The sequence below is a fragment of the Aulonocara stuartgranti genome (genome assembly GCF_965226115.1).
Source record: "Aulonocara stuartgranti genome assembly, chromosome: 1".
Lineage (NCBI taxonomy): Eukaryota > Metazoa > Chordata > Actinopteri > Cichliformes > Cichlidae > Aulonocara > Aulonocara stuartgranti.
Window position 1 is genome coordinate 27,169,946 of NC_138939.1, and position 19,612 is coordinate 27,189,557.

Here is a 19,612-nt window from a genome sequence, read left to right on the forward strand (position 1 = left end):
CCTGGATACTTTTGACGTTACAAAGTCGCACCAGGTTTGATTTAATTAGTGCCATAAATACTCTTGTGTTCTTCTCAGGCCGCACAATTGTAGCTGGCTCAGAGGTGGCAGAAAAAAAGGGGGTGGATGCAGGTGGATGCTCCAACAACCACCTAAAAACAACCTTTCAGTCAGACCACTCCCTCCGGGTCACGGTAAAGTCACTTAACAGTCTGCGTCGACAGCAGACGCCATCGCTCCTGTTGTGCGAAAAGCAAGCTTGAAACTAAAGGTGAGGTGGGAATGTTTTGGGAATTTAGCTGACGCAACCTGGCGTTTAAAACGTAAAAAGAGGGAAGAAGAAGAAGAAGCAGAAAAGAAGAAGCGAGTGACTGTCGTGAAGTGGGGGTTATGGGGGAGCTAAGCAGCTAGCTTCGAAGCTAACAGGGCTGTCTGCTGAGTCGTCGGAAAACAGCAGCTGAACTGCTCGGTAACCGAGTCTGAACGACTGCTAGCGAGATAAACAAGATTTGTAAATAGCCAGCGACGGCTAACCTGCTAATGTAAACACGGAAAGTGACATCCCTTTTAACCCGGGTGTTGGTTAAACTGCTAACGTCGTTTGTCGTGCAAGTGCAGCGGAATGTAATAAGTTGGTGAAGACAATTAGCGACGCGGAGTTCCGAGCATCCAGCGTAAATGGAAATACGCGGCAAGCGCAGGTTAACGGAAATTCATGAAAGTTTGAATGCTACCTATCGCACAGCTAAAGCTAAACGGCTGTCAGACGGCTAACTATTAGATGGATTAAGGGTTTTGGTGGCGAGGAGGGCGTTCCTTGATAAATTCAACAAAGCAAGACGTCAAGCAGTCGGGGTTAGTCATGGCTCATCTCGAAAACACAGGCCGCTGCCGAGTCTGTGCAGCCACACGATTGTTTAAATTCTTTGGTAGGGTTGTGGTGACTAATGAGGTTTTGTCGACGGGTGTTGGGGTTTCAGGTCCTCATTATGCTAGTTCCCCATTTGTCCAAAAACGTAACCTGCAGATAAGTTAGCCATAAATAAAGCGAGGGCCTTGCTTATGCAAACGTATTAAAGACAGATTGGGGGGAAATCCAGCTAAACTGCATTGCCTTTTAATAGGATGCACCTTCACGCTTTTTTTTGTCGTTGTTGTGCAAAATTTGCAGAAAGTTCCAATGTTTCTGCTTTTAGGCTTCATATTTATTTTGGACTGTTTTGGGGATTTCAGTGGGAGTTTTACTAATTAATCTGTTTAACAGGTTTCAGTGCTGTGTTTTGGTTTCAATGTTTTTGTCTTCTGGCCTGATTTACTGCCCTTCATTTCGGACCTGACAGGCTGCTGGCTGGCTGTACTATCTGTGACCACAGGTGCTGTAGCTAATCTCAGTGTCAATACCAGGAAGTAACTCATACTGTACAAGTTTATGCCATGAAGGCTCGACTCTGTTTTTAGGTCGGCTGGTACATCTAGAGTTCAGCTGGTGCTGAAAGTTGCGTTAAAAAAATGTAAGAGTAATACAGTTTATTTGGCTGTGCTCACTGTGCTGCTGTTGTAATGGTGTTTAATAATAAATGAGTGTCTTATAAGTGTTGCAGAGCATCTTGTTTGCTTAGAGGCTCAGCTCACAGTGCTGAATTGGCTCCTTGGTAGTATCATGTTCCTGTAACAGAGTTCACAGTCCTTAAGATAGGCACTGTGTCTTTGATACCAAGACCAGGAAGTGGCTGGGTGGTAAGTTTTTAGTGTTTACAGACACACTGTCACATGTGCTCCATCAACAAATCAGAGGTCTTGCAACACCACCCGGCACAGCATGGTTGCTTAACAGATTGAAGTTGCAGGCCCTTTAAAAGTTTGTGCTGAGAGGTGTGGACTTCATGTCCTGTCTTGTGTTTAGGTGGAATAATAGGCACTTGTGAAAGGAAGTTAACATTGAAAAGACATCTGTGGTATTACAGCAACAATATCTCTCTCTTCCCCCCCATCAGCTTTATTTTCAAGGCAATCCACAATGGACTCGAGGTCTCGCAGGCTTCCGTTTTGTCTGTCCAGCTCAAGGTCGTCCTACATATCCAGTCCTGCGCATTCAACAGTCCCATCCTCATCGCTGGGCTCCAGTAGACTATACAGCAGGGAAACGGTGCTGAATAATGACCGCTTCCCAAGGGCGTCATCGTCTTACAAGGCAGATGTCGACAAACAGGTAGGTAGGCTGATGGCACAGCAAAAAATGGCTAATGCAGGGAATCGTACACTTCATTTTACGCCATGCACACCCCCTTCCAGACCTTTTGCTTACAATATGTACAGCCAAGTGCTAAGTTAAAGAAAGAACCTGAATTCTTGATTGCTAAGTGAGGGGTGATTACGTTATCGGTTGTATTTTGCTCTCATGGTTTGGTGCACTTAGGGAGTCAGCAGCTTTTACCCTATGAAGTACTTCTCTCTCTCTGTGTGTGTGTGTGTGTGTGTGTGTGTGTTATTATTTTATTTCTTTGAATACAGCAGTTAAATGTCACCATTTTATCCCAATTGGGTGAAATTTCAGCGGGAAAGCTGCTGGTTTAAAATTGGATACAACGATCGGTTACAACAGCAGCTGCTCCTAAAATCTGCCTCCCTACTCTCTCCTCTACTACCTGGGGCTCTAGTGAGCTGCCTTTCTAGCGTATTCCATGGCATTCAAGTCAGCTCTTTTTCTCACAGGTTCCCTTTAGTGCATGATCCAAACTATGTTTAACAGTAGTGCAACAGGAGACACTCTGGAGGTCTTTTTATAGGGTAGCCTAGATTCCTTGACACATGATGTGCGTATTTCAGTCCCAATGCTCGTCAAAGACCATCTCAAAAGAGAGTGTTACTATTGGCTCTGGCTGTGTCTAGCTTTTGTTGTTTTTTTTTTTTTCTTTTTTCAAGGGACTCTTGGTGCTTTCACCCTACAAACTACCTTGTGTATGTTAATGTTATTGCTCATGAAGCGAGATAAGCAATCATTTCAGTTAACATTCACTTAAATCTGCACAAGTTCTTCTTCCAACCTAAGACACATGAACATGTTTTGTTAGCCTAAAGAAAGATTGTTAAATTTTTTTTAAAAAGGGTGTTAAAGCGGACATGAATACATTCTCATTTTCTTTTTTTGGCCTGTCACTTCAAACTACTTGAGTCATTGTCCTTCCTGTATGAGATATCTAAAGGCAGGCTGTTGACATGTAGGTCTGCTCACGTTTGTCTTCCTTTTCAGTTTAGCACTAAGTTTCTTATGTCTGATTTAGACTTCTACAGGAAATTGCATCATAACTTGCGATGTAACCAGAAACCTCTTTTAACCTTATGCCACAACCTTCCACATAGGGCTGTTCGATATAATGATATGTATCGGATGACAATATAAAAACATCTATCGTTTCATTTCACGCTATCGTTTGTTTTGTGGTGTCACAAAATAAACTGTTTACGGCAATATTTTTTCACAGTTTTGATGGTCACTGTAGTGGCTATAATTTCTTAAAGATCTCTCTTTCTCTTATATTTAATATGACCACACTACAGATGGACAAGCGCCTGTTTTTAGCAACAACGACGGTAAAACCATTGCGTGTCCGCTTGTTTATTTTCCACATAAACCTTATGTGGAAAATTACATCTGGACGTCCAGATGAACAGAATCAACTTTTGGAGATTTACTTACCTGGATGATTGAGCATGCATCAAGACTCCCTTTCACAATAAAGCTCAAGATCCTGTTGAGACTCTTCAAAATAAACGGAATCACGTGAAAGAGTATGCAGAGTATTTACGGATGAGAAGCAAAAAAGAGCCGTCAGGTGCTAAAAAATAAACCTTAGACAAAAACGGTAGAACAGGCTTTTCCCCGCAGCACGCCGTGTAATAAATACTCACAAAGAAAATGGCGGCCGTTACAACTTAAGTCTAAAAATTTATAGTATCATGTATCGGTTAAAACATTCGACTAAACGTAGGGTCAACACTGCCAACACAGCTAAATGGGATGGAAGGTTGTGGTGTAGAGTTAGAAGGGGTTTATGGTTTTGACATAGATTTCCCACCAATATCTAAATCAGGGATTAACCTTTAGATAAAACACATATGTATATACACATGTGTATACATATGTTTGTGCTGCTAGAGCACAAGTTGCGAACCACTCATCAAAACAATGCGCAGACAATGGTCTAACTAATGCTAAAGTTATTTACCTTGTCTCCTTTCAAAGAGTTCTCGTCTCCTGAGCTCGACAAGAGACTACAGTAACTCTGACAGTCGCTCCAGTAGCTGGAAGTTGCCCTCTCTGACATCGTCCAGCAGATCGCATGATTGCCAGTGGGCCGATTCCTCTCTCAGCAGCAGGAGCAAACTGGTACTGATGATGTTCTGTGCCATTTTCTAACAGCAGGCACAAAAAAGCAGCCTGGTTAAATGTATTTTCTGAAAGACTGCAAGGTAGAGGACTGGTGAATGCTATTGAAGTATTTTATTCTCTGATGTTTGCCTTCATTATTTCCAGACTGACTCTGAGGCGAGGTTTGGGATGCGCTCGGGTATGTTGAATGCCGTTGACGATGGTGACTCTAAAAGGGCCAAACTGTCAAGCACCAACAGAGGAATTTACTCAAGAATGGCCAGCAGTTCAGTTACAGGATCCACCTACTCCAGTAATGGGCTTAGCAGTGGCAGAGGTACGTTATAGCAGTTCACGGTGCTGTTTCCTCATTACCAGCTGAAAGTAATACAAAGGCTATGAAGTAAAAAAAGAACCTAGCATCATGATGGCGAATAGGAAAAACAAATGTGAAATGAAAGAAACGTTGCATTCAGGGAGAATTGATTAAATTCTACTTCCCATCAGCATTAATTTGATTTGGAACATTTGTATACCCTCTTTCTTAAAATGTATAGGAGAAAAACCAAATGACTCTCTTGATTCTTCGTGGAGCTCATGCCGATTACTCTCACGGTCATCATCGTCATCATCCTCTTCATCTTCCAATCCTTTATTGTCCAGAAGAGACCAAGAGACAAAGAATGAGCCCAGTCTCTCAGGTTTGGGAGAAAGAAGAGTTAGGACGCCTGGATTAGTTTCCTCATTATGTAGGCTTCGTTTTTCTTTCTTTTCTTTTTTTTGGATAATTTGAACACATAATACCCTGTCGACTTGGCGCCAGTCTTACACACACTACTCTTTTCTTTACCATTGTTTCAGATCACACAGACCGGGTGACCTCCACATATGCACAGGGAGCTCGTCCTAAAGAAACTTCCTACTCTCCCTCATCGTCTTCTTCTACTCGAGAAAGCTCCCACTTGAATCACCACTTCTCCTCTTCTCACGGGACTTCTCCTCAGGTGCATAACTTCAGGAACAGAAGCGCAACCCGTTTTTCGAATGGCTCATCAACCCTCAACTCATCTCAGGAACAAACGGAAAGGCCCGAATCCTCCTCTCATACCACCACCTCTTATTCCTCCAACGCCCCCTGGTATGCCACTTCCGTGCCCAGACCAGAGCCTACGCTGCCGAGGCCGATCCCTGAAGGCGCTGAACCGGAGAGCCGTCGCTCTACACGCCGCCTTTTGTCCCGTCTCTTTTCACGACGCTCCAGCCAGGACTCTTCAAGCGGATCTTCCAGTGTTCGTTCAGTTGATGACGACAGCCCGTCAACTGGTGGGGAGTCCGTGGACAGCGATGAAGGAACCAGGATGTCTAGTGTGGACCCTGATACTGGAAGGTCAATCATGGGTAGCCTCAGGAAAAACAGAGCAGATCTCAGCTCTATCCAGGAAAGCAATTGCAGTGACTATCACAGTGGCCTGCCTCGACCACGAATGGCGTCGTGGAGAGAGCCTGGTGTCAGCAATGGAGGCGGCAGCGGCTCCTCCTGGCTTTCTTCCTCCTTCCGAGGCCGCTGTCCTCCTCTCCTCTCTCGCCTCAGAAGGCATGCCAGGGATGAAAGCACGCAGTCGACCGTGGCCTCAGAAGAAGGTTACAGACGGCCTCAGCGTTTACTGAGAAGGTGGGATGATCTTGAGCTTAAAACCTCACAGGATGATGGAGACGATGATAATGAAGAGGATGAAGAAGAGAATGAAGAAGAGGAAGGAGCAGTTGGTTTAGAGGCCTTTGGTGCTGGGCGTACTTATACAATCGAGAATGAAACATTACCTGAACTCGAAGATGCCTCAGTTGAAATTTCACCACGCCGTAGAGTCAGGGTGTATGAAAACATTTCAGTTTCTGTCGGTCCTCTGGGTGGGGCTGAGAGCCAGTCTGACGACCAGAAAGAGAAGAACATTTCCAGTAGGGATCAAGAGAAGCTGCGCAAGATCAAAGAAAGGTAATGGCTTTTGATCTGTCTGCGCATGACTGATCTCACTTATTTTGTAGTGATCAGTGTCAGATCTTTAACACAGCTCTATTTTCTCAAGGTGTTTATCAGCAGCTCTGTGCTAATTAATTCACTATGTAAAACAGAAAAAATTAAGTTATACATTGTATCGAGTAGATCTGAACGCCCTGTTTCCTGTTTAGACTGTTGCTGGAGGATTCTGACGAGGAAGAAGGTGATCTGTGCCGAATCTGCCAGATGGGGGAGGAATCTTCATCAAACCCTCTGATTCAGCCGTGCCGCTGTACGGGCAGTCTGCAATATGTCCACCAGGAATGCATCAAGAGGTGGCTTCTCTCCAAAATTGGCTCAGGTAATCACAGGCTTCTCATATGGGTGCAGCTTTTATGAATAAATCTGTGAAGGTTCTCAGTCATCCAGGTCATCGTAGTCAAAGGAGCTTGCAAAGAAAAGCGTCTGGACTTCTTTAAGTTGCTTGAAGACGTTTCACCTCTCATCCGAGAAGCTTCTTCAGTTCTAAGGTCAAATGGTGGAGAGTCCCAGATATAAACCTAGTGGGAGTATCCCCCCACAGAGGGACAAAGGACCCCCTGATGATCCTCTAATCGCCTGAGCCAAGGTGTGAAACTGGGTGTGGGTCCCAATCAGCCAGAGTTTCGGGTGTGTTCATTGTGAAACCTGGCCCCACCTTATCATGCGAATTCCTGAGGTCAGATGGCCCAGGATGTGAGTGGGCGTTAAGGCGTCTGGGAAGGGAACTCAAAACTGGATTATAGATGGCAGAGAGTTGGTGTCGTAAACCCCCGCCTCTGTTCAAAGATGGTCGCTCACAGTGGACATAGATGGCTTCTTTCACTCCTCTTTCAAACCATCTGTCCTCTCTGTCCAAAATGTGAACATTGGCATCCTCGAAAGAGTGTCCTTTATCCTTAAGATGCAGATGGACTGCTGAGTCTTGTCCTGTGGAGGTGGCTCTTCTGTGTTGTGCCATGCGCCTGTGAAGTGGCTGTTTGGTCTCACCAATGTAGAGGTCTGAGCATTCCTCGCTGCACTGTACAGCATACACCACATTGTTAAGTTTGTGTTTTGGCGTTTTGTCTTTCGGGTGAACCAGTTTCTGTCTGAGCGTGTTGCTGGGTCTGAAATGCACCGGGATGTCATGCTTGGAGAAAACTCTCCTGAGTTTCTCTGATACACCGGCTATCATCCCTATGTAGCCGAAACTCTGGCTGATTGGGACCCACACCCAGTTTCACACCTTGGCTCAGGCGATTAGAGGATCATCAGGGGGTCCTTTTATCCCTCTGTGGGGGGGTTTCTCTCACTAGGTTTATATCTGGGACTCTCCACCATTTGACCTTAGAACTGAAGAAGCTTCTCGGATGAGAGGTGAAACGTCTTCAAGCAACTTAAAGAAGTCCAGACGCTTTTCTTTGCAAGCTCCTTTGACTTTTATGAATAAAGTGTCTCATAATTACTACTTTCTGTCTTTTCTTTTGTTTTTTCCTTCCTGCTCAGGTGCAAACCTCGAAGGCATCACAACGTGTGAACTCTGTAAGGAGAAGCTGCGTTTGAACATCGATAACTTTGACATTCAGGAGCTGTACAGGACGCATGTGCAAGTGAGTTATTTCACCTCACTTGGAGGAAAAAAATCAGAATTTCCAAACCCAAAAGCTCTAATTAAAATGAATAAAGAAGCAGTTTTCATTTACTGTGACTGTTTTAATTAATTATGCAAATGTATTAATAACATAATCAAGGGGTTCTCTGCCCTCTTTAATTTGAGTGGATTTAAAACATGTCATTGTACAGAGTTTAAAAAAACAAACAAAAAACCCACAAAGCACAATGAGTGCTGGTGTAATTGAAGTGATTCCTCTGTTATGTTTGCTGCAGTTGGATCTGAACAAAGTTGAACTATGTTGGATTAAACACAGACAAGCAGCATTGAAGCTGCTCTTGGGTTTACCTATTTCAGTATGCTGGGAAAACGCCCTTACAAGTGTTTTTCATGCTCTGCAGTCTGAATATGACGAGTTCATCAGTAGCGGTCTCTACCTAGTGGTCCTGCTACATTTCTGTGAGCAAAGGTTCTCAGATGTCCTCGGAGCGGTCGATACAGCTGGGGTGAGAAACCGAACAAATTCACCTGTGGTGTTTATTAGCTTGAACGCTGAAAGACTCATTTATTGTCCAATTATGTTAGAGCACAGCTATAAGAAAATGCTTATGAACCTGTGAGGATTTCTGCTGTGATTTTAATCAAAGAAAACATGCTGCTGTCATCTGAGTCAGTCACAGACAAACACAAATTCATCCAGACTAATCTCACACAATGATTTTTAAAGCATCTGGTCCCTGATTCACAGAAGCAGTCCCAAAACAAGACTCTGCCTTCACTGTGCTTCAGTTAGGATGAGCATTTGTTGTGATGGGCCAAACATAGTGATGCCGAGTTTAACATTTATTCCATCTGTGCGTATAACGGCTTTGGCTAGACTATGGGAGAAGCTAATTAGATGTTACTATGAACTTAAAAAAAAAGAAGACACATAAATGTGTCTTAAGTCTTTTCCACATTTTGATAATGAATGTAATATTTGGTGTGATCTTTTACATGATACCCACTCCTCAGTTATCTTTTGATGGCCATCCAGATAACCAATGAAAGTTCACAGGGTTCACAAATGTTTTCTTGAATTTGAGCAGCACATTGAGTTTGCCCATTCGCTGTGCGCAGTTGAGCAAAAACACTTGCACAATTTCAAAAATGTTGAAGCGATGAATTGTGGCTGACTTGAAATCTTGAAAAGAGACGCATCTTCCCTTTCTCACCTAGTTATTCAACCTGGTGAGAATTCTTCATGAACACATGGACAATCTTGAAAGTATGTTGCTCTTCCCTTTTGTCGCAAACAAGCTTTTGTCTGATTGTTTTTGTCTAAATCTACCAGCTTTGTGTTGACAAATGCATGAGGGATCTTTTGTGGCTACATAATTTGACTTGATGTCTGTGGATTGCAGTTCCCCATGGAGAAAGTGACGAGGAGGTGCGAGACAACAGACCGTCCATCGAGTTTTCGGACCTGGATGACGATCTCGAAGAGGAGTACTAAATATGTGGGAAAGAATAAAAGTAGGTCAGACGATCTGCAGTTACAGGGCTTCTCATTCCAGGGGGCTCACCAGGTTTCACACAGGCTTTGACATCTGAAATGCAACAACGGCTACAGATACCAAGTGCACAGAACATGTCTCGACTTTTCTGCAGATATGCAAACTTGGAATGAATTAGTACAAAATATTTAGGTTAATACCACTATATTTGTTTCCCTGAGAGTGCACTTTAATTCAGTTATAATTCAATTAAAATGCAAGTTTTTTTCTTTTCTCTTTTTTCAAATTGTTATACCACAAGTGCTTTAATGTTGAGATGAAAAAGCAGAAATAGAATGGGACTGTGGTAACAAGTGATATGTACTTGGTGTGATGGCGAGTGCGAGCTTTTGGGGGAAAAAATAACAATAATAATAATAATAAAAAATATTCTTTTGTGTTTTTCTCTGATTATTTTTGTTTCCCAGTTAGGAATATGTTAAAAATAGAGAAGAGGGGGGCGTACAAGGCAAGGACAGTTTGTCAATGGTGTATCATAATTTCTTTGTGTATGTACACATCTCGTTTAATGCTTCTAATTTTGGGAATAAAGAATAATTGCACACTTCCTTACTTTCAGTCCTCTTTACTATCAAGCATGAGAAACTTTTTTTTTTTTTTTGGTAGCTGTGTTGCAGGTGAAGTGCAGGGACGTTGGATCCTGGCAGACTTCTAGATGAGGGTCACTTACAGCAAAGCTTCTCTGTTATCACAGCTAGTGGTAAATTGCAGCATACAACTGCACACACTGCTCGTATGGGATCACCCTTAAATGAGTGTTTTCATATCTGCCATGTTTGGGAATTTAGTGACAAATGGCAGCATGCTTTGACTTTCCAAGTGTTTTATTTTAAAAAGATCTTTTGGCCATAATTCATAACTACATGTTTAAAGCTCACTGTGACATGAGGTTCTGGCCCAACCGTTTACTTTTCTGCCTGTTTCTCATCACTATAAATTAAGAACAAAAGAGAAGACTGACCCTTAAAAAAAAAAAAATCACATTTATTTATTGAATTGGATACTGAATTGGAGATATCAAAATCAGCCACACCTTGGCATTGTTGATTCTTTAGATCTTGAGGGGTGATTCAAGACTTTTCCACAGTGCTGTATTTGAAATTATTTAAATGATTTGTGGTGATGTAGGGATTTTTATCCCATACTGTTCCAGACTAATCAAGAACTGTTGGCGGAGATGACACAAGCTATAGCATTTAAAAAGATCTCTCAGATGATTGGGAAGACCGGATAATTATTTTAGAAAAGGGCACAAATCTACGTCTTTATTTGGAGGACATGTCACAAGGTATGGAGAGATCTTTGTTTTGTAGCAATGGCCATGTTTATGTTTAGTCTGCCTGATGAATGCATGAGCGATGACTGGAAGGACAGTGTATGGTTTCATGTGTTGTCTTCTTGTGATGATACGTCCCTTCCTCTGTATTTTGTGTGTTTGAAGTATAAATAAACTAATGGTAGTGGCCACAATGGTAACTGAAAAATAAAAGCCATTGAAAGCGGTGCATTTTATTGGAAGCATACCTGATTTGAGCTGATAAGTTTGAGCAGCAATGACATGAAAGTAAACAGAGCAAAAAAACCATTTGGTCTGCAGTTTGATATAAAGAGAGGTTAACAAGCCACACGGAAGCAGTTCTTCTGGCTTTTAACATTCAAAATGAGTCAGAGCATCTTTGGTTCATTCTCAGTAATAAACACATCACTTATTTACAGAGCATTTACAAGAAACAGCAGTGCAATCTCGATTGCAAACATAAAAAAAAAAAAAAAAACTCTTTCCAAAACTCACTGTGCTTGAATTTGGGAGCCGCTTCTCCACAAGGTATTAAAGTGCGTTCTTGGTCAGTAGTCAAGTATATAGTATAGTCAGAGCTATATTAAATATAATTAAATTAAATGAGTCTTAAGATAGGAGAGTATCCTTCAAAGCTTATCAGTAGGATTAAGATTTTTTTTTTTCAAATTCCTTTTTGCCCTTACACTAATAAAACCATTGTTAGACATGAATACATGTTTATAACAATCTGTTAAGTTTTGTTAAAATTAAACTAGATCATGTTTGACTGCGTTTTAAAGTTAAAAACAAAACGCTAAAAAATGTTATTTTAAAGTGCAGTCAAACTAAAATACACATGTATTTTCTTAGGCCACAGTGTTAATTTGTCAAACCAATCAGCTTTCAATACAGCTGAGTTGCAGTTGGCATAAAACAAACCCCCCCCCCCCCCCCCCCAAAAAAAAAAAAAGATTCAAGATCCACAGCCTTTAGTTTCCCTGTTTTGCTTGAAGACAAAAGTACAGGGGACGTGGCAGTGTTATCTGAAATACAATCCATCTAGATACAAAAACGCTTGAAAGAAAACAGGTTGTTACTGTATTTTCAGATGACCCGTGCTTTTAAAAATCATATTCATATACTGACACCCCCTCCCCTCCCACACACACACGTAAATCAAACAGTAGATTATTGGTTAAAAGCACTTTTGTGAATGTTTGAAGTCACTCATGCATCAGTGCAATTTTAGCTGTTAAGGCTGCAGGTTGCATATGTTTGTAAAGCATCTGAAAATCCCATTTTTATAATTGAAATAAAAAATTTTAAAAAGACCAAGAAGAATAAGCCCACCCATTAAAATTAAGTATACAGTGCTGCTCTTATTAAACACAATGTGAACCCAAATTAAGAAACTGATTGGGAGATATTCACAAATCTCAAACAATATTTACAACTTCACACGGAAAAAAATTGGCTTGAGAAAGATAAATAAATAATTTAAAAAAGAGGAGGGGGGAGATTACATTAAAAAAAAATCACTTGTGGCAGACATATCAATACTTCCTGAGGCTGAAAACTTGAAGCAGGCTCAGTCTGCATCAATTATACTGGTGGTGTCCATATCGTCTAAGGTCCTCTCGTAGCGGACGGTAGAAGGGAAGTGGGCTCGTTTTTTCTTGTAGATGACAAAGCCGAGGGCTAAAATGAGAGCGATGAGCGCCACGATGAAGAAGCCCAGTGCCACCGGGGAGCCTGCAGACTCTGAGGAACAAACGTTAGCACATCATCAGCCCAAGTCCAAGAGGCAGCGTGTTAGACACAAACTAAGTTCAAAAAATGTTTCAACTAAAACCTCCTGTTATTACAGGTTTTTTAGTGTGAATTAATTTTACAGCAAAATAAAATGAAGAAAAAGTGAAAAAGTCGCTGTACTTTCTGTGTTTATCATGCAAATAACAGAGGAATGCTCTCATCCTTCAGTCAGCAGCAAAACAAATTCCCACAAAGTGTTAGGGTTTGTCTCGACACCTGTTGTGATACTCACTTGCTTTCGTTTTGCAAACAACACGACTGTAGCTACTCTCGCAGGGGACCAGATTCCAGTTTCCACCATTGCCTGCCACCATGACGGCACACTGGGACCCAGACTTCTTCCCGGTTCCGGCTGTAGATGACCAGTTAGAGAAATCCAGATGGGAGCCATCCTGCGAGGATACAGGCTTACCTAAGAGGACAAACAAAAATGAAAAAAAGAATGAATTAATGTCATATTACTGTCCAGCTTTTATTTTTAAATTGCGATTCTTACCTTGAGTATCAAGATCTATGCCGAGCCACACTTGATTGGTGATGAGAGGGTGCTCAGTGATGTAGTTGGCCAGAAAATCATTTTCGTCTTTGGTTTCGATGGTTAGTAGATGAGAATCTGTCAGTAAAGAGAAGCCGCAGTTCACACAAAAAATTCAAATTTTATTTTGTATAAAAATATCAGAGAAGATAGACATGAATATTCTACCAGACAGACCCCAGGAGGACAATTTTGATTAGACTTTTGTTTTTGTTGTTGCAGTATTGATCATTAATTTAAATGTAATGCTGCCAAGGCTCACCCTGAATGGGGCATACTTTGTGTTTTAAACAGCTGTTTGTGATGTGTGTACATGTGCTTTGTTATGATTCTATATTATGTATGAACTTATGTATATTTTATTATAATGCACCGTCAAAGGCAAGTCTATATATATATATATATATATATATATATATATATATATATGCACTGGCAAAGATCTGGGATCCAACCCCCCCACCCCGCCTCAGGCAGGGTGCACGAAATAGGGGTATATGAAGACTCGCCTGCTCCCCTGTCTCGTAGAGCTGGGCGATAGAACGATAACGATATGTATCGCGATATAACTTTGACTCGATAGAGAAATTAAGCTATCGCGATAGACCTCGCCGCTCTTGTCCTCAAGAAAAAAAAAAAAAAAAAAAAAGGTCAGCCAATCCAAATTAAGTAGCGCAGAGCCGAACCAATCACAGCCGCAGCATCACGTCGCGTGACTTGTTACGTACAGCACAAGTGCCAAGCCGCACGTGTTTGTTTGGGAAGCAGCCAGCGGGTAATGGAGCCAGCGCGTAATGGAGGAAATGAGTGTGCCGACTAGAAAAATCAACCGAGCGTGACCGAAGAGAAAACAGATGATGGTTCCAATGCCGGAGAGATTGTCGAACGGAAGAGCCATAGAAGTTCCGTAGTGTGACGGTATTTCGGCTATTTCAAGTCTGACAAAAAACAGAGTAGCGTGCACTGTAAATTGTGCCGAAAGCAAGTCTGGAAATACAATAAACTGGTGCATGCGTCACACTGTGCGCCACGTTATTGTTTCGGTGAAATGAATTTCTACAATACTGTTACTGTTAATTCTACTCTCTGCAGTGTTTAAATGCTTACATATATGCTTACATATGGGCGTGTACCCCACTGCTTTATAAGTGTCCACAACATGTATTTTGGTCAGAAGACATATGTTGATGTTTTCTCTGGGCTGTTAATAAACTCAACGTTTGACTGCACTTTTTCTGGGGCCTCCGTGGTTTGTGACACTGCTCTACAATGATCGATTTCGCGACATCATCTACAGTTCCCCCCCAAAATCCTCAATGTCTAAAGCTTCTTTTCCACTAATACCTTCTCAGCTCAGCTCGACTTTTTGGGTTTCTTTACACAGAAAACAACAACTCACCCATCTCCCGGCAGAGAGCCTTGGCCTGTTCCATGCTGTAGAGTCTGTAGTTGTAGAAGCTCATGTCAAAGGCGTAACAGTGATCCTCGTGCTGAACCCACTTGGACTTACCATCGACCTGAGGGCAATGATTAGTTTCTGGGCCATCTTGTAGTTTGGCTCCTGATTACAAAAACGGAGAATAGAGGATAGACAATGGTTAATGACTAACCAAAATGAACTAAATCACAGGTAGATATCCTGCTTTTACAATGTACAGTTTCACCCAAAGCCAAAAAAGATTCAAAGCTGAGTGTTTTCACTACTGTAAACCATTCAGTACTGTTGGATTATAGACAAGCTCTGTTTCATACTTAACCAAAGAAGTACCATTTTTTTCTATGAAAGTTAGTGTCTCACTTTGGCTAGAAGAGGTAATATTGGTGGTGTAACAGATGGCGCCATCGATCATAGCATTGCAGCTGGTCCTTTTCCAGTCTCCAGCAGGGTTTATATAAACACAGTTGGTTTTCGGTGTGTCTTGGGAGTCAGAGATGGTGGGATGGTAGTCAAATTTTGTTCCATCAGACCATTCATAGGCTGAGCCACTGACCTGCACACAGAAACAAAGCATTGTGGATGTCAGGATGTTATTAAGAGGTAAAAACAAATGGGTGAAGTGCAAACGAGATGAGTTTGGATCTACTATGATGAAGTGAATATTTTTGCTCAGTTTCTGGCTGCCAAAAGTTCTTACAGCATAGTTTGACAGGCCAATCCAGAGTGGGAAGCCATCCATCTTGGAAATGAGCCTCAGGTGTGCATTGTGCTCCACGTCATGGATGCTTGCCAGGTGGCCTCCAAGCTTATCACATTCGACTACAGCCTGAGACCAATTCAACTTTTGGGTAACAACCCTGTATGTTAAGTTACCATACTGCTGAAAATCCTTGGCTGACTGGTTGTATTCTTTCTTGGGTTCTTAGGGGAGAAGGATTAAACACATAAAGTGTTATTTTTAGCATCATGAATTTTTAGTCATGAGAACAGAAACAGGCAAATACTATTAAAATGTAGATGTTTACTATACCATAATCCAGCTTGCAGCTCACAATTGTCCTCTGCTTGAACACGGGGTGTAGCTCTTTCTTTGTGACGAGAATCCATGTGCCATCAGTCGTGAGACCGGCTAAGAATGGGTTTTCTAAATTAGGTCGGCCTTTCGCCCAGTTGGAATATTGCACATTTGTGCCATCATACCACCTTGTCTGGTTATCTATGGCAAAAGATAATCACTATTAGCTCTGGCACATACACAAACACAATAGGACCTACTGTCAGTGTCTGTATAGTATGTAAAACACGGGGCAAGGTAACATTAGCCTGCTGCTATCACAGGATCGGATTTTTACAATTGTTACTGATTGATAAAGAATGGTGATGTAACTGCAAAATGACCTAGAGACTCAGTAACCTTGCCGTTATATTGGAATTTAACCACAATACAACCGCTGATTCTGGTGCCCTATTGTAAAGAGTCACATTGTAAATAAATCGCTCTCACTGGGGCGGACTGACTCGGATTGATTGCAGCATGTTGCTAATCTATTTGTGTGTATAAATTAGATGGCAGTTATTAAAAACCTTCACCAATATGTCTGAGAAAGAATCCAGTCGGACCAAGTTGGGCCACGATTATTTGGACACATTGCTTCTTCCTGGGCGACCTGCATAATCAACTTGCGATCAAAAATGATCTCTCAGAGAGAGTGTGGCAAGCTCAATGTGTGGGCAACCAGCTCATTGCTGCATCTGCTTGTAATCAGTCACCAAATGCAAAAAACATTTCAATCCAATGATTGGGCCACCTCCAATTTTTTCTAGTCACAAAGATGTTCCTGTTTTTTTTCTTTGCCCTGGTGTGACTGACCCATTTGTCTTAGAGGAGAAAAAGAAGGGTCAATTCCCAAGAGCTTTGGTAACAAGACAACCAAAAATAAAACATCTACTAAACACAGGTACTCATACCCACCATTGTTATCCTTGAACAGTCCCAGCCATACAAACTGGACCAATGACTCAAAGGGCAGCAGCTGGCTCTTTATAAACTCGTTCTCTTGTGTATTTCGGATAGTCAGGATGTCTGCATCTGCATCTGAAACATATACACACACCATCATTAGTAACTTTAGCCATGCTGAAGAATGCCGTGTGACTAATATTATCAAATTCTTACGAAGATTTTTGCAGGTATTCTCAATACGTCCTTGGTTATAAGACTCCCATCTGGAGCCAACCAGCTGAAATGAGTAGCAGTTATTCTTCCAGGGGATCCAGTTTGGACCATTTTTTTTATGGGGGCACTTCACTAAAACATCCTTATGTGTGGGGATTTTGTGCTCTGTAAAAAAACCAAAGACAAAAAACAAATGGCGTAACGATGCCTTACAAGAAAAATAGATAAAAGCTTTGATACCACGAGATTAAAAAGCAAAGGATGATAAAGGATAATTATCGTTTCTAGAGAAATTAGGAAGAAACTGCTTTGCAGCCAAAGAAATCAGGAACAAATTATTTTTATATTAATGTCTAGAAGCTACACTATATCGCTCAAGTGTTCGCTCATCTGCCTTCACATGCATATGAATTTGAGTGACATCCCATCCTTAATCCATAGTGTTTAATATACTGTCAGCCCACACTTTGCAGCTATAACAGCTTCAGGTCTTGTGGGCTTTCCAGAACATTTTATGGGAATTTGTGACCATTATTTCCTGAGTGCATTTGTGAGTTCAGATACTGATGTTGTACAACAAGGCCTGGCTCACAGTCTCCACTCTAATTCATCCCAAAGGTGTCCTGTCACATTTAAGTTGGGATTCTGTGCATTTCAGTCAAGTTCTTCCACACCAAACTCGCTAATCTATGTTTTTTTGGACCTTGCACTGATGTGCAGCCATTACTATATCCTCACTTACTGCTTGGTTTGTGGCAGACAGCGCCTCCTAGACTTTCCAGACACTCAGTGGCTTTCCAGAAGCCATCGGTGTCCAGGTAAACGCATTGGCCACTAGTGACATCAGAAGACCAGCGACTGAACACAGTGTGACTTTGGTCAGTCCAGTGGTAGTGGTTCCCGTCCTGAGTGCAAAAGAGACGGGAAATCATTTTAAGGACTGTACAAGTGATGAGTTCAAACAGAAATCCCTTTTGGTCCACTTACATCTTCGCTAAAGAGTCCAATCCACATGGGTGTTTTTGCACGGCTCACGTGCACGTTGAGGACGGATTGCATGTAGGTATCAGCCACGCTTGCCAGGTCCATGTCGTTTTTTTTGCACTCCTCTAAAGCCTCAAACCAGGTGAGATTTTTGACGAGCAGCAGCACGGTGTGGTTATTGACAACGAAAGGCTTCATGGGGACCTGTGGCTCCTCTAGCTTATCTGAAATGAGAAATAATACATGTCTTTTATCATCTCATGACAGGGCTGCAAGAGACCTGATTCTCTGTGCCTTTGTGACACAGAAATGTATCTGCTTTGCACTTTGTCTTTTAATGGAGAGATTGCTGTAGAGATACGAGAGGAAATTATAGGCGAGAGCGATGGGAAACGACATGCAAGGAAGGTCCACGCTTTTTTTTTTTTTTTTTTTTTTTGGCTCCATGGATGTCTCAGTTAATAACATTAACCCCTACACTACTATTCTAAAAAGAGCCCTACTGCAGTTTTTGCTGCTCATTTATCAGGATTTATCACATCAGGTACATCAAAGTTCACGAGTTAAGCACTCATAAAATTAAATCTCAGGATAAACATGCATGTTTTGGATGAGATTTGGATAATAAAGTGACAGGAGTAGAGATTCACCTGCATAGTGTTGGCAAACAGCCACATTTAGCATCTTTGTGCAGCTGGTGTAGTCCCAGGTACCCAGCATGTCAGACTTGCCGTTATGGAGCATGAACACGCACAAATCCAAACTCTCCAGATCCCATGGCTATCAAGAGACACAAAGCAAATAATTCATCTGAAGTTTGCATTAAAATAATTACCGTAATTGTCGGGCTATAAGCCGCTACTTTTTGCACAAGCTTTGAACCCTGCGGCTTTTAGTCAGCTGCGGCTTTTCTATGGATTGTCCAGGATTTTTGTGATATCGTAAGACGATTTGTTTTGTTTGTTCCGCTGTTGTACGGCACTACGTTGCCTGGTGGAAGGGCATGTGATCAGACACACAGTATCGGGGTTCAAGAGTGGTATGTTGGTCACATGTCCGTCCGCCAGGCAACGTAGTGCCGTACGAAGTAGTGCGAAAAACAAACTTCAAAGTAGCGCTACGCGTTCAGTGGGAGGTGTGGATGATGAGCGGCGATAAACTTGCGAAAAGCAAGTTATGCCCAACTCCACCGGTGGATTCTGACAGCGTGGAAAAGTGTGAAAACATCCACGATCACCAACGGATTTCGAAGGGCTGGACTGCTGCATGATGGAGAGGAGGACACCGCCACGGCCCTTCTGAGGGTGTTCGACTCTGACACTGACAACGAGGATTTCTTTGGTTTTGAAAGTGACAACGAAGGAGGGAAGCTGAGAGTGGATGACGAAGCCATCCTGAGCCTGTTTGTATCCGACACTGGAGAAGAGGACTTTGGTGGTTTTAGTGCGCAGGAAGAAGAGAAAGATGGTGGTGAATGACTGACTTTTCTTCTTGTTAAAGCCGTGTCACTGCACCTGAGCCTAAAAGGTAGTCCGAATCTATTTTTCTGGTGTGCTGTAGGTTATTGTTATGTACCACATTTGTTACTCATTTGCAAATATGCAAATATGTACCCATAACTTGTTTTTCAAAATATTAATAAAAGGGGTGTGTCTCCAAACAGCCATCTCTTTCCTGACAATTCCCTTTGTGCATATTCTCTTACATATAAGTCAACATTGAAACACCTGCGGCTTTTAGTCAGGTGCGGCTAATGTATGTACAAAACAGGATTTTCCCCTGATTTTAGCTTGTGCGGCTAATATTCAGGTGCGCTTTGTAGTCCGGGAAATAA

The 19,612-nt window shown here is 42.0% G+C and overlaps 2 protein-coding genes across 7 annotated transcripts in view; one reads left to right on the forward strand and one right to left on the reverse strand.

Annotated features, from left to right (window-relative positions):
• marchf7 (membrane-associated ring finger (C3HC4) 7) lies at positions 1-11,781 on the forward strand. 6 transcript variants are annotated; one of them, XM_082533680.1, is made up of 11 exons: positions 4-271; positions 1,995-2,209; positions 4,244-4,387; positions 4,535-4,706; positions 4,927-5,118; positions 5,231-6,362; positions 6,557-6,726; positions 7,893-7,996; positions 8,400-8,504; positions 9,217-9,265; positions 9,402-11,781. In XM_082533680.1, exons 2-11 carry the CDS (start codon positions 2,018-2,020, stop codon positions 9,491-9,493), a joined length of 2,352 nt encoding a protein of 783 aa, XP_082389806.1. In that variant the 5' UTR covers positions 4-271; positions 1,995-2,017; the 3' UTR covers positions 9,494-11,781. The 6 variants fall into 6 exon arrangements, with proteins under 6 accessions (XP_082389811.1, XP_082389806.1, XP_082389807.1 ...); XM_082533681.1 differs by lacking the exon at positions 4-271 and adding an exon at positions 290-701; XM_082533682.1 differs by lacking the exon at positions 4-271 and adding an exon at positions 290-469.
• Positions 11,048-19,612, reverse strand: part of ly75 (lymphocyte antigen 75) — a 25,771-nt gene continuing 17,206 nt past the window's right edge. Inside the window, exons 24-35 of the mRNA XM_082533679.1 lie at positions 18,429-18,558; positions 17,782-18,002; positions 17,537-17,699; positions 16,795-16,959; positions 16,591-16,713; positions 15,649-15,834; positions 15,316-15,539; positions 14,979-15,171; positions 14,580-14,741; positions 13,142-13,258; positions 12,878-13,057; positions 11,048-12,594 (exon numbers count right to left, since the gene is read on the reverse strand). Coding sequence (XP_082389805.1) covers positions 12,422-12,594; positions 12,878-13,057; positions 13,142-13,258; positions 14,580-14,741; positions 14,979-15,171; positions 15,316-15,539; positions 15,649-15,834; positions 16,591-16,713; positions 16,795-16,959; positions 17,537-17,699; positions 17,782-18,002; positions 18,429-18,558 — 2,037 coding nt within the window. The 3' untranslated portion in view covers positions 11,048-12,421. The remainder of the gene's footprint in view (positions 12,595-12,877; positions 13,058-13,141; positions 13,259-14,579; positions 14,742-14,978; positions 15,172-15,315; positions 15,540-15,648; positions 15,835-16,590; positions 16,714-16,794; positions 16,960-17,536; positions 17,700-17,781; positions 18,003-18,428; positions 18,559-19,612) is intronic.

Coding starts and splice junctions, on each gene's coding strand:
- marchf7 (XM_082533680.1), top strand. CDS start 2,018: ATGGACTCGAGGTCTCGCAGGCTTCCGTTTTGTCTGTCCAGCTCAAGG. Junction 5,119..5,230: donor TGGATTAGTTTCCTCATTAT/GTAGGCTTCGTT, acceptor CCATTGTTTCAG/ATCACACAGACCGGGTGACC. Junction 6,363..6,556: donor CTGCGCAAGATCAAAGAAAG/GTAATGGCTTTT, acceptor TTTCCTGTTTAG/ACTGTTGCTGGAGGATTCTG.